Below are 17,530 nucleotides of genomic sequence, written 5' to 3'. Positions count from 1 at the left end.
CATAAATGGTATTTTTTCAACATTTATAACAAAGAAAAAATTGGCGACCGGAACTTGTCTGTGCCTATTCCGGTCTTAATGTGATTCCATCCTTGTCTAGGGGAGTGCTAACATGCTCTCCTTTTCAACTACACATTAGTAAGAATTTTACATCTGTTATTTATACTAACAAAGAGATAAAAAAGAATAAGGGAATTATAAGCATTTTTTTACAGTAAAAATTCACCCCTCAAAATAGCAGTGTGAGGTTTAATAAGGTTGTTGACTTTGCTAAGTACTAGTACAAACATATGTTTAAGGCTTTTGTCTTTGCTAAACTCCAGTGGTGAATTACTTAAGTATTGCCATTTATTCGTAAAAGAGCATTGCCAGCGTAAATATTTATTGCAAATTGTAAACAAATGGCAAGAGATTTGACCCCGTTAGACTTTTCTTATGTCGCAGGTCTAGGCGAATAAGCCAAAAACATAGCGGCCATAAAAGCCAACATAACCCATGACATCAGCCAAATTCAGCCTGATTTATACACCAGAACCACGGAAAATTTGACATTTTGAATACGCTCCATCCAGCTAAGCTGTGGCGGTCATTTGCAAGATGTTATATTCCATGTATTATTTAAATTTTAAAGATAGGAAGTGCTTCATGAAAGACCCATTATCTTAAACACTTCATTTAGTTGCTATCTTGATAACTCCAATATTTTAAAACTTCACTTGACTGTGGCTAACTATTATTTGGTTATAAAAAGATTGTAACTTGTTTTATTTTGCTATTGAGCAACTTTATTAAATAATAAAAATGATATTGTACTAATAGTTTGTTAAATTGTAAATAACTTATAAATAAATTAAATATACGAATTTAAGTTTACGCTAGGTAATAAATCAAGTTATTGAGGGATGTGGGTGCTTCATGTGATGATTATGAATTTAATTAAACGAACAACGAATACAGGCAGCAAAAAATGTAAATTATTTTATTAAATAAGTTTTAATTTTTCTAATATAGAAGGAAATCAAACACATAAAATTAAAATAATAAACAAAACTTTATGTACTAATAATTACCAATCAATAACTATAACTAATATTTATAACAAATAACTTATAAACTAAAATAATTATAATAATAATAATATTAATAATAATAATCAGCATGTCCAAAGAGAAAACGTATTATATTTTAAAAGAAAAATTAAATGGAACATTTCAAATGTTAAGGATTGTGTTAAACTTAAACTATTTAGTTATATTAATAAGGGTAAAATGGATTTATTAGGGTTAATCGGGGAATTTGTTATTAGTTTTTGTTAACATTTTTGTCTGTGTTAGTCTTCTAATTACATTTTACTTTTCTCATTGGCCACGGTTTCTAAACGCTCTATGATCTTGGTTAAATCCATGTCTTTGTTGATTTTCAAATACATGGTCTTGCGTACCTCATGGAATGCCAACCAGGCGGGCACTTCCTTGGCAATCAGTTGTAAATGAGTCTCAATTTCTTTTGGCGTCAGACTGGTACGGAAGCTATTTTCGATTTTCTTAATGATAACTTCTTGGGTGAGTACACCTTTGCGTTCGGTGATGAAAACATTGCGCAAGTGGCGAGCCAATTCGGGTAGACGGGAATATTTAGTAGCCTCCTGATCCTGAGAAGGTCTACGTGTCATAGCATCTAAAGCTTTGGCAGCCTGTTTGGCGCGTATCTTATCTAATAACGATTTGGGTACACCCTTTAACAAATTTAAGGGCACTGCAGGTGGTGCTGCAGCTTCTGTTGTTGTAGTTTTACTTGTGGTGGCTGTTGTAGGTTCAGCGGTTTTGCTGATATTGCTAATTTCTCCTGCTTTACTGGTGGTGGCCTCTAGATTTTTCAAATTCTCTGCCTTGACCTTGTCCGCATCCAATTTAGCTTCATATCTTTCCATTACCCTTTCCATGGGTGTAGCACAGTTGAAGAGATTTCTGGCTGTCGACAATATGTCTTTAGCCGATGAGTATTTCTCTACATTTGGTGGCTGAGGCAAATGTCCCAATTCAATTTCGGGACAATTCTCCAAATCAAAATCTGGATGCCAGCGTGTTACTTTTTCCTTGGGTATAGAAAGAGGGGGATCCAGTGATTTCAAAAACTTATCATGTACATTCTTCACTTTCTCCAACAAAGCACTCTGGAATTTCTGCAATCTTTCGGTCATTACATGAGGATTCATTGAAGTACTCTGGGCCGCAGCCAATATATCATCTTCATCGATCTTATTCAGTTTCAAGTTATCGGGCAGATTCTGCACATTTGGTGCTATAACCAACTGGAAGTAGTCAGCCTTGGAGGCCGAACCATAATTACGCATTTTCATTTGTGTGAAGATAAAAGCCTCCGGGTAGAGATGTTTTATTTGGGCCAAATGTGTTTCATAGAAATTCTTACGCATCATTCTTTGTACGGCTGGCTTGAGTTTCTTGAATGTAATGCATTCCTTGCGATTGTGGAACATGGCACATACCGAATCTAAGGCCTTGAAAATCTCTATCAAATGACGATACTTGTAGGGTAGAGGTAATTGGCCAGCTTTGCTGCTTTCGGCCAATGACATGAAACGTTGATAGGCCGGTGGTACCACCATTTTCGATGGTGATCCCATTTTGGCGGGACTGAAGAGCACACGTTTGGAGACATCGGTGTGACGTGGTGACATAAGTTCATTTTTATCGGGTGTTTTGGGTGGAAGTTTTGTGGGTGTTTTAAAGGTTTTTGAGGGGCTGTAAATAGAGAGAATAGAATTGAAAGTTAGAATTTAATCAAATACATATGTAAATGAATAATAACAAAGAATAAATAAAAAGAAAAACAGTTATACACTATATTTTGTGTAGAGAAAACTGTTATACACAATGTTTCCTATAGAGAAAACTTTTATACACAATATTTTCTATTGAAAAAAAACTGTACACACATTTTCTATAGATAAAACTGTTATACACAATATTTTCTATAGAGAACACTGTTATACACAATATTTTCTATATAGAAATCTTTTATAAACAACATTTTCAATAGAAAAAACTGTTATACACAACATTTTCAATAGCAAAAACTGTTATACACAACTTTTTCAATAAAATACTGTTATACTCAATATTTTCTACAGAAAAAACTTGTATACACAACATTTTCTATAGCAAAAACAGTTATACTCAACATTTTCTGTATAGAAATCTGTTATACACAACATTTTCAATAGAAACAACTGTTATACACAATATTTTCTATAGAGAAATATGTTATACACAACATTTATACAGAAAAACAGTTATACACAACATTTTCTATAGAAAAAACTGTTATACACAAACATTTTTTATAGAAAAAACTGTTATACTAAATATTTTCTATAGAAAAAACAATATTCGCTACAAAAAACTGTTATACACAACATTTTCAATAAAAAAACTGTTATACACAATATTTTCTACAGAGATAACTGTTATACACAACATTTTCAACAGAAAAAACTGTTATACACAATATTTTCTATAGAGAAATCTGTTATACACAACATTTTCACCCAAAAAAACTGTTATACACAACATTTTCAATAGAAAAAACTGAATCAGTCCTTATTCCTATTTAAAACTCTCAAACAATGTAGTTTTTTCTATTTTTAAGATCAAGAAGTTTTTCTCCATCAAATTTAAGGCCCCATTTCAAAAGTATTGTAATATTTTAGCATCAGATTAATTATAATTTAACTAAACTCTCTATCCTGTTAATTCTCATAAATTCTTCAAAACATTTGTTTGCCATTTTTAAGAGATTTTCAAGATATCATTCTTTAGATACGTGATCATAATAACAAAACCATAAGGGTTGTTATTCTTACTCACAAGCTGAGTTTTAAAGATCAAAGACATTTAAAATGTGTATACACATTAGAAGAAAAAAAAGGAAAATTACAGGAATTCTACCTAAGGTACACAGACAGACAGACACAAGAGACAAACACATGTAGCTAAGAAACTAGTTTTCAAATATGTAAACAAAATAAATATTACAGGCTTATCAGTAACAAAGTCAGCAAAGCAAGCTGGGTCTCTTAAAAAGAAAACAATATTCTTATTATTTAACAACAAAAAATACAAAACAAAACCCTGAGAGATCATTTAGTTTTGTAACGGTCAAAAAACCACCCCCGGAGAAAGAAAAGTAACGAACAAAAATAATAATATTTGAGGAATAAAAGGAAGAGAGTAAATAAGAAAGTAAATGCAATAAGTAAGTAATTATTGTTTACATTGTATGTAAACATATATACAAATACATATGTATATATATATGTAAATATGTATATAAACCCATATAAAATTGTAATTATAGTCAATTTCTGTTTACATAAGCTAAATATAGCAAAAAGAAACTGAACTATTAAACAAACAACAGCAACCACAAAAATAGTTAAAATATAAAAACATTTAAAACATATGGTGGTCACTTTTTCATTAACTTCTTTACAAAATTAAGTCATGTAAGCAGAATTTTTGTTTGGTAGAAGATACAAATAAAAGTAATGCAATGATAAAGATCTTACACTTTTATTTATCAAAATTTAAATAACAGAAATACCCTTATAGAATGAAAAAAACGTTAAATAAATACTAGCTAGAGGTAGGTCCTTTTATTTTTAACGTAAAAGTAACGTTCATTCATGGTAATTTTATAATAAATATTTGTTTTTCACTTCATTTTCTCTTTATATTATTTGCCATTAATAAAATGACCTCAATTATTCTATAGTTGTAGTTAAATATTCTTTCTTTCAAGTAAAAAATAAAATGCTGTAAACACTAAAAACCAATTTTTAACTTTGTTGAGACCGGGGTTTTTTGCTTAAATAACTTTTTGTAGGCCAATTGTATGTAGTTAAGTCAAGAATTTTATACGTATTTAAATATGAATGTCATGAATTGGTTATAAAATAATATATATTAATATATTATTTATGTAACTGCAGTTTTGTTTTAAATAGAACGGGAATAATAGTGAGATAGGTCAAGGTTAATGGAAACGTGCCAAAATTAAATGATTAATACATTTTTAAAAATAAATTTTATTTTAAAATGATGACTGATAATATGGCATAAAATGGAAAGCATTTTAATGAGGTTTTAATAAATTTTAAAGGAATGTTAAACACTTTACAATAAATTCTTAAAATATATTTGATTTTATTTATAATTTTGCCAAAATATCACGTTTTGAAGCTATAACGGAAATTTTAGAAATTTTATGAAAAATTCTCATTGAATAACAACTAGTTTTTGCTTAAAAGTATTTAAGATTTTCTTTTAGCTCTAAAGTTAATTTTAAATTTATGAGTAAAAATATTAAAAAATTAATCCAGTTCAAGGTTTCATTCCAAAATAGTCAGAATTATGGAGAAAAACTAGAAAACATATTGAACTTTTTTGAAACGGCACAAGATTTTTCTGCAAATTCGTCAAAAACTAAGTCAAATCTATAATAGAATTGTGTTGAAATGATTCTAGTTTGAAAATCATATGTAAAAGATTATCTCTTAACTCTTTCGTTAATGAATTAATTCATAGGCGTAATTCCTTTGTACGTCATTTTGTAAGTGATTAAAAAAAGCAAAACAAAAAGAAAACTGAATGAAGAACATTTTGATTAGATTTGAATTAACAAAAATTTAAACATGCAAAGGTTGAATGGATTGTATTATGAGTTAATTCTATTACGAATTAATTCTTTTATCAATTAATAAAACGATGAATGAATTGTATTTAAATAAAAGCTAAAGAATTAGATATTCAATTTTTTAATTCCGAATTAAAATTTTAGTGCATTAAGTTAAAAACAAATTAATTAATTCGAAGCTGTGATTAGAAAGCATTAAAATACAAAAAAAATTACATAAATTCTCACTAAACATTGACATGCTGTTACATTTGTATGCTTTTATTATGTTTCAAATGCTTCGAAACTCTTTTTTCGAGGGTTGTTATCAATTAAATGCTTTTGACCACCAGTATAATTGTCATGGCAGCCACAAAACCGAACAAATTATAAGAAATTTTCGACATTAAAACAAAATTTTGTGAAACGTACACAAAACAAGAAATAATGCAAAATAAAATTAAAATAATCTAAATAATTTGTATCACTTTTTATGTAAATAGAAAATTTGTTCAATATAGTAGGAACATTTAGAATTCTTTGTTTAATAGTTAAAAAAAAAATATTCAACTAAACAACACTCCAATGTGTGATTATTTTAAAAAACATAAAACAAATTTTGTATAAAAATACAAATTTTATTTGATAAGACCTTTAAAAGTCTTTCTTCAGTGTTGAAGTGTTATTATTTCAGTTCACTAAAACTTTCTTTTTCTATTTCAATTCTTCAAACATTTCTAGAAGCTAACACCGAACCACAATTTGTTTAATTCATTGTTTCCCGCACTTCTTATTATCACACAAAAAACCAAACCAAAAGATAATATCAACAACTTACCTAGTCAAAACTTCCAATTCAATTTTATCAAATTCTTTCAACTGCACTACAGGAGTTTTCTTGGCTGGCGATAATAGGCTCTCCTTCAATTTACGATTACGTTCCTCTTGGGCCTTGCGTGTCTTTTCCAATTCTTGTATGCGGGCCAAGGAAGCCTTAAGTTCTTGTAGTTTTGCACTACGTGTTATTTTTGTTTTAACCTCATCGAAATTCAATTCCTTCTTGACCATGCTTTTGATTTCGCCCTGTTTGAGGGGGGTATTTGAACCCTTGATTATTTGTTTAGTGGGAGTTTTTAAACCTTTCTCCACATTGTTGGCACTATTCTTGGAGGTGAATGCTGTAATCAATGTGGTGGAGGGTGTATGTTCATTTAGCTTTTGTCTAGTATTGGATTTGGGTGTAGCTGTCGCTTTTTTACGTGGCGACAAGGGGCCCTTTTGTATAAATTGCACTAATTTCTGTTGTTGCTTAATAGTTTCTTCAATTTTGGACATTTTCTTGGGTGAGACACCGCTGTCAGGTATTTGTGCTGGATCCTGGACACCAATGCGTTTGACCACATTGGAGGAGCGTGTGGAACGGGTGCGTAAACCCATTTTCTTAAGTACCGCAATATCATCATGTTGTTCTGGCAATTGTTGTTGGGAAGAAGTATCATTTGTTTGGGGTTCAGAGTTTACATTTGTTGTGTTTTGTGTAGTTGGTTCTGTGCTATCCAGAAGACGCTAAAAATTTGGAAGAAAAAAAATAAAGTAAATAAAACAAACTTCCTTTAAAATGTCTCAAGGGTTTTTATAACACATTCTCTTACTGTTGTTACCCTATAAGGGTAAAACAAACTACAACAACAAAGACCTCGGCCACGATGCATTAAATTAAAGAGAAACTAAACTCTCTCTATAGGGGTGGCTTTTTATTTAAAGCATATGCCGCGACGTAATTAAACAAAAATCCATAAATTCCTTTGCATCGTGGCGTCATCCAAAGTATTTTATATAGCCACATTTATCATTATTCCAAATATATTACAACTTACTCTATTCTTAATGCTGGCCACATCTTCAGCCGCAGCACGTTTCCTGGTGTTAAAAAAGGCAGCTATCGAAGGTTGAGCCATTTTGTAACTTTTATTTAAATAATTGTTTATGTAGGTATTTGTTTATTAATAAATTATTTAATGCTTTCAGTTAATTATATATCTTGTTAAAATTTTATATTTAAACGCGGTTTTACTTGTATTTAATGGAGTTTTTACTACAAATTATTTCAATCTGTTCACTTTTCTTTCTATGCATGTAGTGTGTATGAAGTAATAATCACCGACTGACTGCTTATGGTTGGTTCTTAGCACACGTCTATGTGTTATCCCGCTCAAATTTCAACTGACAAGAGTTTTTCCCTCCAAAAGTTCAGTCACTACGCACGACGATGACGTTGACGTTTACTTGACAGCTCTGTCAACGTCGTTGCAAACGCGCCAAAAATTTTCTTCTTACTTTTGTTTATATTTTGTCTGAGAGTTGATAGTGGTGGCCCACTTCAATCAGCTGTTTGACGAGGTGAAAAAAACCACAGCTGTGGTAAACAAAAACCCACCACTTAGCAACGCACACACACTCACTAAAACTGTGTAAACCTAGTTGAACAAAGAAGAATGAAAGAAAAAATGATAACCAAAATTGCCATATTATTTTTCATTATACACTTTTTGCATTACATAGCTATTTTTTATTTTTCCACCATTTTTTTAAGCACAATGCAATTTCATTTAGTACTTACAATTACAGCTTTACTCTATGAGGATTATAAGAATTTCGGTTGATATTTTATATTCTCCAAATTCACATTATGTTGTGGCACAGCAGACTGCAAATGCGGTGGTGATGCTCTGGCCAGTGGTGATAAAGGCAAACGCCCAGAGTATGGTGAACATTTGTTTGTAGGTGTTTGTCTTTGATGAATAGGTGTGTTTCGTATATTATTGTATTGTGGTGAGTTATATTCTGGCATTTGGTTTTCGTTGGCATTTTCCATGTTCCCCTCTACCCCACCATTTCCATCATTAGCTACATGATCTTCTGGTAAAAGCCTATATTTCTTTAGATATTTATATGAAGCATTTGATATATCAGAGGGGCCCTTCTCAAATTTATCCACATTCCCTTTTATTGGCGTTGTGGGAACATTTGAAGCTGCTAATGAAGGCTTTCCGTTGGCAGTTGCTGCTAATGGGCAATCCATGTTTAATTCATTTAACAATTCAGCCAACTTTTCATTAGGCAAATATTTAAGCGCAAGTTCATTCATTGCCAGGCTCGTGTCGGAGGCTGATTTATGCATTACAGGGTGAGGTTTGCAATTTACTTGCTGATATATTGGCGCCGAGGCCATTTCTGGTAGATCTTGTTCAAAACGTTGGCGTTGGGGAGAATTTGGTCGATAGGTGGTTGATTGAGCCATAGGTTTACCTTTGGGCGTTTGCAAAATATTGTTATTGGGCTTCAAATGTTGTAGAAACTTATTTTTAGGCACAGATTGCTGCAGGTTGTCAGGTTGATCTTGTGTTAAAACAATGCCACCATTTACATAGGGAGATTTGTCTGCCAATAAAGGAAATTTATAATAAAATAAATATATTTTTCGTAAAAATTTATTTTCAAATAAATTTCTTTAAGCTCTGTTATATATAATTACCGTTTTCTATACAATCCACTTGCACACCGATATCTTTTGATTGGGGTTTCACTGTAATTTGTTGTTGTTGCTGTGGGCTAAACAAAAGTGTTTCTAGCATTTTTACAATACGCTGTTGTTCATGTTTCATTTCTTCCAACATTTGTCGAACTTCATCCACATCTTTTTTGGAAGCTAAATTTGACAACGTTCCGGTATGTAGATTTGTGGGAGAATCCAACGATGCATCTGTTTGTGTTCCAGCACATATAGTTAAAACATCGCCTAAATTTTTATTCGGCGTTTGATTTATTACAGGCTTTAAAGGGGGCAACGTGGACTGAGCTGGCAAATGTTGCATCTGTTGATACATCATGTTGTTGCTGCAACTCTCCAAGCTGCGGCGATATATCATAGGGTTTGATTGTGCACCAATGCCACCAAAACCATTTTGATTAGCATTCGAGACCATATTTAACTGTGGCGTAGTATTTGATCTAAGAGGATACAAATTTGTCCTGGCTGTATTATAATCATGCATATTCATGTTATTATTCACATTTTCTTGCAATTGTGTTTCCGCCATATTTGTGGCAGCTGGATAAGTGACTTTGGGCAACATTTGTTTTTTCCAGGCTGCATAGGTCTGTTGTGGATTATTGTTTTTATATTGTTGTTGTGCACCCGTATTTAATGTTTGTTGTGGTAAACTTGCATCCTGCTGGCCGAATAATATTGAAACTTCAGGCACTTGCGGCCGTATAATTGCTTCACCAGCTCCTCCACTTGGCACTGCGGAACTAGGCTTTGGTGCCATTCTAGGCAACATGTCTTCTGTTTCTGGTTGGTACATATTTTCAACTTTTTATAAATTGTACAATTTAATTATAAAATTACAACTTTGTTTTCAATAATTATAAAAATTAATGCTTTTAAAGCATTTTGTAAAAAATATCTCGTGAAAACAAAAACAAATTCAAATTAGATCTTTTAATAATTAACTAGAGGTGAATAAGAAGTAATTATGCAGAGTTGCATTTAAACAGGGTTCTCGACTCTCTCGGATTATAATTGTATTCCCGTATAAAGTTGTATGAGAAAATTATTTTGACTAAAAAAATTTAAAAAGTATTTCAAAAAGTCAATGTTGATAAAAATTTTAAAAGTTACAATGGCTTTTAATTCTAATAAAACGAAAAATCAAGCATTTTACAATACTTAATAAGTGCAACAAAACATCATAAATATGTTTTGTTGCACTTATTCGAATCTATCTCCTATGATTTAAAATCCATCCATAAACATATAAAAATAGAATAGTGAATATATAGTTTGACTTCCCTGTATCTCTTCAAGACAGTACAATGATTAAAATAAGTAATAAAAAGCTAATAAAATCAAAAAGTTTTATTTAGGTATTTTTAACCAAAATTAACTTATAATAACTTGCATGTTATTTTAAAGCGTAATCAGTTTTCATTCCAAATCCGTTAAAAAATTAAAATCGGACAAAAACTGACTGAGCTACAGGTCGATAAGTTGAATTTGAGGGTATTTCTCAAGCATCGTACGTCGTACAAACGATCAATTCTGTCGATTAATCAGCTCAAAGTTTTTTTTGTCTACAGCTTGTTTCGATAAGGAAGTACAGAGACAGATGGCTAAGCTGAAACAAGTTGGCGGCTACTAGCTGATCGATTTCGTTAAACATTTGTACCAGATTTTGCCTGAATTTCTATTTTATCTGTTTCGTTGCAAGTGAACACAATATTTGCTATATTTTGAAACCGCATATAACTTACAATAAAAATCTTAAAAAGGAAATATGATTATTATCTATTATTGCATTATTTATTTACTTTAAGGCAGTTTTCTTATGTCAACAATTGTTTTGTTTTTCTGCATAATGATAAGATGTTTCAAAGGTCGATGTTTTTATTTTAACCACAAATTTTATCTTGAAATTTTCCATCACATTACATTTCTTTTTTGATTATTTTTAAATTATATACATCATTTCATAGTTTTATTAAAATTTACCTAAAAGATTTCACACTTTATATACATAAAGTGGGAATTTTCATCCTTAGGTTAGGTTCCATGGGCAGCCACCAATCAAGGTCCATTCAAAACTGATCCCATTGTGATACCCAAGAAGTAAACAGCAGGATACTTATTCGACATCCGTTGTTTCCAAGGTGAACATACCAGATTCTCCGATGAAGGAATAGATGATAACTCATCTAAACATGAGTGGAAGGTTTCAAGAATACATTCCCTAAAGTTTGTTCGATCTGGGCAATTGCAGAATAGGTGGGACACTGTCTCCTCATCTTCGTTAAACCGTAGGTCCATTCTTCTAGCATGTGTTCCAATTATGCAGTGTACGGTAATAAATGAAACAATTATCGTTATTTGCTCACGACAGAATTCTATATGTAGATTCGGTATAGTCACCTGACTAGTCTGGATTACAGTAACATTCGACTCACCACAGCCCAGTACCATCCACGCAGATTATGAAGCCCCGAACCGGGTAAGAGGGGCATGACTCGGGACCTTCCATTGTGTCCTTTCGGACCTTGGGTTTCATTTTATATCTGCTGCCAGGTGTTGAATAATTGCAGGCCCATTGGGGAAGAATTACACGCAGACCACCAGCAGTCCAATATGGGAAACAGATGCTGGTGATAGAACTTCTGACAGCCGCCCAAAGAAGAACAGACACTACAAGACACTAACAGACACAGAAGTCTAAAAAGACCTCATCAATTTTGGGCTCGGTAAAAATAGCATATAGTTGCACGAAAAGAGAAGAAATTCTGTGAGAGGTAGAGATGACGAGAAAGTGAAGGTGAAAATTTGTGAGTTCCTAGTGATTTAACGGATTTGAGCTCACACTGAGGAGATTCAAATGTTTGGCTACGGAAACCAATTGCTATTGCAAATAAAGGCAGTAATGCACTTTAATTAACTTCATGTCCGATAGTTCAGAGAAACTTTAGAAGGAACGGTGTCCTAGCAACCTAGTACCTATATATCCTAGTTTCATCCTCTCCTTCATTATAAAAATTCGATCAATTTCTGAATTGGACTTTGTAAAGTTGTGAGTGGAAAGGGTGAGTATAAGTTTGTCGTCCGTTTGTAATTTCTACATTTTTAATTTGCGAACCCAGAAAATATATTAGGGATAGTCCGTCTGTCTGTTGAAATCAACCTTCTGAAGACCCCAAAAAACTTATATACATGATTGATACATCAATATATCCGCTATAATCCGGGTTCAGTTGCTATCGAGGAAATCGGTCCACAAATCGTTGAGATATAAGCAAAAAACCAGGAATACCTCGATTTTAAACCTATTTAGTTTGTACATATGGATTAATAAGTCAATAACATAGACAATTTGATAGTGATAGATATTTCAAAGTCCTTTATATGGACGTATATAACATCACGGAAATTCGGACTGACAATGGGTCAAAATCGGGAAAAATTGTTATTTAACAAACAAGGAAAATAAATTCACCATAAAGTAGATTTCAATCTCTATCTTAAAGTATACTTGGATGAGGGTTATGTCTATAAGATTCGGCATATAACGAATATAACCCTCATATTTATTTAATTAACCATTTCCTATGCTGTTATTTTTCTCGTTAAGTGTCACTTTGCTATTAACAGTTTCCATTCTTCAAATTAAAAAATGGTGTAGAATAATCGTTTACGCTTAAAAATGTATCTTTTATAACTGGAATTCATTTCTAACAATAACGAATTTAAGTCTGTTGAAATTTATTTTTATTAAATATTTGCTTTGCTATTATTTTTCTCGTTAAGTTTCACTGTGCAATTAAATTTCACCACTTACCAATCTTCATATTCACCACAGATAAATAAGCTGTCAAAAGCATATGTTTATAAAAAATAAAAAAAAATATCATCCGCGTGAAGTTAGGTGTGGACAATATTATTTTAAGTTGCTTTTATTTAAATTCAAATAATCTCAAGTTTGTTATTGTTAAATTGTTGTTTATACTCATATAATTTAAGTGCAGGCTGCATACAAAATAATGGCTGGTAAGTAAAAACATTGTAAACAAATAAATCATATATGTCCTATGGGCGACAAACAAAATATACTACAACATTTATCCTATTGGTTTTCACAGAGGAAACGGTCGATTTAATAGAAGAATCTAACGATGAAATGGAAAGTTGGTTATATTATACCCAGGATAATAAAACGGAAGATAACAGTGATATAAATAGTCTTAATGATGTAGATGCAGAACAACAATTAATTTATATAGACTCTACGGACCTAGTATCAAATGGTAATGAACAAGCTTTTCATTATAATGATGAGGAAAATGAACTAATAAATAATGCAGTAGATGACCAAGATATACAAGATAATGGTGAAGTGAATGAAGAAGAACCACTAGATAATGTAGATGACTTATCAAAGCACAACTTAATTTTAAGAGAAACTATTGATGAAAATGGTCAGCTGGTGGAGGGTTATTTTTGCCAACAGTGCAATTTAGCATTTAACACTATCGAAGATTTTTTGAGCTATCATCCCTGCATGGAACTACTAAATGAAATTCCCGAACAGCAAGAGCAACAACAACAAGAGACAGTGCCATCAGCTACTCCAGAAGATAAATTATGGGATTTAGTAGAAAATTTAGATGAGGCAGAAGATGATGATAACGCTTTTGATGAAATTATCGAAATTAAACCAAATATAGATAGTCTAAACGAAAATGAAGTAGCCAGCAGTACTGTTGAGTTGGATAAGGAACGATATTTCTGCTACGATTGCCAACAAGTATTTACCGACTTAACTACAGCCGAAAATCATGATTGTATCAATCAATTGCCAAATTCTGAAGAATTGACTGAGGTATGTTGTGTTATGTATTATGTGATATGTTTTCTTTGTATATTTTGAGTTTTTCTTTTTAGCCAAAGTCTACTTTACTTGTAGATAATGAGGTAAATAATGTTTACAGATGCCATTTATGTGATAAAGACTATACATCTTTACGATCCTTTAACAATCATCAACGTTGGCATAAAAAATCTGAAGAATTATTGGGTCACCCCAAGACTTTGCATGATGTAGCTGTAGTCTGTGATGTTTGTAATACGGTATTTGCATCGGAAAAGAATTTAAAGTAAGTATTTTTTAAAAGATCATGTTCAGACATGATTTTTCCTCTGAATGATACAAAATTTGGAATATCAATAGAAAAGTAGTTAAGCTTCCATATATTGTTTGTAGAAATATCATATTTAAACACAGGGTGCCCCATAATATCTTATTGTTGATAAGAAAACAGTCATATAAAATTTTCAATAGGAAACTGTTATACAAAATTTTCTATAAAAAACTGTTATAAATACTAATATTTCTATAGAAAACTGATGTAAAAAATTTTCTATAGAAAATTGTTATACAAAATTCTCTATAGAAAAATTTTCTTTACAAAACTGTTATATAAAATTTTCTTTAGAAAACTGTTATACAAAATATTCTATAAAAAAAACTGTTATTTATTCAAAATGTTCTAAAGAAAACTGTTATACAAAATTTTCTTCATAAAACTTTTACATAAAATTATCCATAGAAAACTGTTATACAAAATTTTCTTTAAAAAACTTTTATATAAAATTTTATATAGAAACCTGTTATACAAAATATAGAAAATGTTCTAAAGAAAACTGTTATACAAAATTTTCTTCATAAAACTTTTACATAAAATTATCCATCAAAAACTGTTATACAAAATTTTCGGTAAACAACTTTTATATAAACATTTCTACAGAAAACTGTTATACAAAATCTTTTATAGAAAACATTTATACAAAATTTTCTGTAGAAAACTGTTATACATAATATTCTATAGAAAACTGTTATATAAAATCTTCTTTAGAAAACTGTTATACAAAATGTTCTATAGAAAACGGTTATACAAAATTGTCTGTAAAAAACTGTCATACAAAATTTTATATAGAAAACTGTTATACAAAAATTCTAAAGAAAACTGTTGCACAAAATTTTCTATGGAAAACTGTTATACAAAACTTTCTATAAAAAACTGTTATACAAAGTTTTCTATGGAAAACTGTTATACATCATGTTCTATAGAAAACTGTTATACAAAATATTCTACAAAAAAACTGTTATACAAAATTTTCTATAGAAAACAGTTAAACAAAATTTTCTATAGAAAACTGTTATACAAAATTTTCTTCAGAAAACTGATATTCAGTGAAACGCAACTAATAGCTCTTTTCTTTGGCAAAATGTTATACAGTGAACAATTTCCTTTTGCAAACTGTTATACAGTGAACAATTTTCTTTAGAAAACTGTTATACATTGAAGAATTTTCTGTAGAAAACGAAACAATTAAATAATGAACACAATTTATGATTTTTTCATGACTTTTATTTGTCCAGGTTGCACATGAAGATGCATAAAAAGCAAACCATTAAAACCATACAGGAGGCATTACCAGTTGGTGCGCAAAATGAATACAATGAATTGAATCAATTCTTTTGTGAAATTTGCAATAAAAGGTACAGCAATTTGTCTAAATCAAAATTTATTTATCACAACTTTTATTTAAATTTCATTTTAAAAGTTTCGATCAAAAACTTTTGGTCATCCACAAGAATATGCATCAAAATCTGGAGGAATATAATTGCGGCAAATGTAATAAACAATTTGAAAACTTGCCAAGTTATGAAATACACATGCAGATGCATGTGGACAATATAACGAATGTTAAGAAATTTGCTACGGTTAAGAAATTTAATGATTTTATAATTACTGAAGATGTGCCATCTACCTCGGCCCAAGGCAGCTCTAAAGATGCTGGTGGTAAACGTAAACATGCATGTCAATATTGTGGCAAAGAGTTTTCACGTCCCTATGAGAAAGTTAAACATGAACGTGTACACACAGGCGAGAAACCCTATGAATGTGAAGTGTGTGGCAAGACTTTTAGGGTTTCCTATTCCCTGACTTTACATTTGAGAACCCACACGGATATAAGGCCTTATGTGTGTGCCACCTGTAATAAACGCTTCAAGCAGCAATCCGTTTATGTGCATCACCTAAAGACCCATGTCGTTGAGCGCGGCTATAAGTGTGATGTTTGCGGTAAAAGTTTTCGCACTTCTGTGCAACTAAGTGGCCATAAAAATATACACAGTAAACCCTACAATTGCACCGAATGTAATCGTCCCTTTGCTTCGTTATACTCTGTAAAAATTCACATGAAAACCCACAATAAATGCCATAAATCCAATAAAAATCTCAAAAATCGCTGCAGTATATGTGATGCCTCCTATGCCCGTATATTTGCTTTACGTTTTCATCTTAAGGAACAACATGGTCTCGATGTACATCCCACACAATTGTTAGCGGCGACCAGTAGTTCGAATGTAAATACGCACAAGGAAATGGATGTTGAAACAGCCATACTAATGAATGCCGCCCATGAGGCTAGCAATCAACAAATGCATTTTATAAATGCCGATGATGAGGATGACAATGATGACGATGATGATAATGAGGACCATGATAATGGGGATGAGCGGATATTTAGTAATCAAGTGGATCATGAGGAAAATATACAAAATCCAGCTTTGACACATAATAGTTATTTGGATGAAACTGAGGCGGCTACCCAGGCTATATTAAATACACAAGAGGTAAAAAATTGTTATTATTTTACAATTAATTTAACTTTAAAAATTATTTTTTTATTTTATTGTTATAGATTTCTGTTGATAATTTTCCTACCGAAGAAATTATCACCGATTGGTTATCCAAATAGTAATTGTTAAGTTTATTATTTTTGTTTTTTATTTTTTTGTAATAAAATATTAATTAAATTAGCTTTATTTAACTTTTTGTATAAATAGTAATAACATTTTAGTGGAAAATATTGAAATAAAATCGTATTAAAAAAATCTTGGATTGAGACCTTTTATATTCTATTTCTGTCTCAATCTGGCCGAGGTATCTGCCATAAAAAGAGCGGACAACTGAATGCCGGGCATTCCTCATCATTTGTACTTACTTGGATACATGGACACAGGGATAATGACGGCAATTGCATTGACAAGGTAGGAGAATAAATCTACTTGTTCTATTACGAGGATGAACTGGCCTGTGTTGGACTGTAAGCGCACGTCGGTGGAGCAATATGGTGGCGGTGATCCCCGGGCATTGTACTTTTGACATCCACGCTGCAAGACTTGGGCTCCTCAATATGATTTTGCAGGATTTGTCAAAATGA

At 31.4% G+C, this 17,530-nt stretch overlaps 3 protein-coding genes and 1 non-coding gene across 4 annotated transcripts; 1 reads left to right on the top strand and 3 right to left on the bottom strand.

Annotated features, from left to right (window-relative positions):
- Window positions 1-34: 34 nt before the first annotated feature.
- Window positions 35-134, bottom strand: LOC135962599 (U6atac minor spliceosomal RNA). The gene has a single exon (XR_010576687.1). It is a non-coding gene; the product is annotated as a U6atac minor spliceosomal RNA (small nuclear RNA).
- Window positions 135-759: 625 nt separating this feature from the next.
- On the bottom strand, window positions 760-8,079 carry dup (double parked). The gene is made up of 3 exons (XM_065511515.1): window positions 7,572-8,079; window positions 6,533-7,260; window positions 760-2,762 (listed from the first exon to the last, which is right to left on the bottom strand). Exons 1-3 carry the CDS (start codon window positions 7,650-7,652, stop codon window positions 1,343-1,345), a joined length of 2,229 nt encoding a protein of 742 aa, XP_065367587.1. The 5' UTR covers window positions 7,653-8,079; the 3' UTR covers window positions 760-1,342.
- On the bottom strand, window positions 8,035-9,758 carry ana2 (anastral spindle 2). Its single transcript, XM_065511516.1, has 3 exons — window positions 9,230-9,758; window positions 8,315-9,135; window positions 8,035-8,171 (listed from the first exon to the last, which is right to left on the bottom strand). The coding sequence occupies exons 1-2, from the start codon at window positions 9,753-9,755 to the stop codon at window positions 8,339-8,341; spliced, it is 1,323 nt and encodes a 440-aa protein (XP_065367588.1). The 5' UTR covers window positions 9,756-9,758; the 3' UTR covers window positions 8,035-8,171; window positions 8,315-8,338.
- Window positions 9,759-13,055: 3,297 nt separating this feature from the next.
- Window positions 13,056-17,178, top strand: Opbp (Optix-binding protein). The gene is made up of 6 exons (XM_065513842.1): window positions 13,056-13,288; window positions 13,381-14,120; window positions 14,183-14,394; window positions 15,681-15,800; window positions 15,866-16,940; window positions 17,009-17,178. The coding sequence occupies exons 1-6, from the start codon at window positions 13,282-13,284 to the stop codon at window positions 17,063-17,065; spliced, it is 2,211 nt and encodes a 736-aa protein (XP_065369914.1). The 5' UTR covers window positions 13,056-13,281; the 3' UTR covers window positions 17,066-17,178.
- Window positions 17,179-17,530: the final 352 nt, after the last annotated feature.

This window comes from Calliphora vicina, chromosome 5, assembly GCF_958450345.1.
Source record: "Calliphora vicina chromosome 5, idCalVici1.1, whole genome shotgun sequence".
NCBI lineage: Eukaryota > Metazoa > Arthropoda > Insecta > Diptera > Calliphoridae > Calliphora > Calliphora vicina.
This window is presented reverse-complemented; position numbering and strand designations above follow the sequence as displayed.

Excerpts from the sequence above, each read along its gene's own strand:
- dup (XM_065511515.1), bottom strand. The coding sequence starts at position 7,652 with ATGGCTCAACCTTCGATAGCTGCCTTTTTTAACACCAGGAAACGTGCT. Across the intron at positions 7,261-7,571 it reads TGGCCAGCATTAAGAATAGA|CGTCTTCTGGATAGCACAGA; the intron begins GTAAGTTGTAAT and ends CCAAATTTTTAG. Across the intron at positions 2,763-6,532 it reads GAATTGGAAGTTTTGACTAG|CCCCTCAAAAACCTTTAAAA; the intron begins GTAAGTTGTTGA and ends CTCTATTTACAG.
- ana2 (XM_065511516.1), bottom strand. The coding sequence starts at position 9,755 with ATGAATATGCATGATTATAATACAGCCAGGACAAATTTGTATCCTCTT. Across the intron at positions 9,136-9,229 it reads AGTGGATTGTATAGAAAACG|ACAAATCTCCCTATGTAAAT; the intron begins GTAATTATATAT and ends CTTTATTGGCAG.
- Opbp (XM_065513842.1), top strand. Across the intron at positions 14,121-14,182 it reads ATTCTGAAGAATTGACTGAG|CCAAAGTCTACTTTACTTGT; the intron begins GTATGTTGTGTT and ends TTTTCTTTTTAG. Across the intron at positions 14,395-15,680 it reads GCATCGGAAAAGAATTTAAA|GTTGCACATGAAGATGCATA; the intron begins GTAAGTATTTTT and ends TTATTTGTCCAG.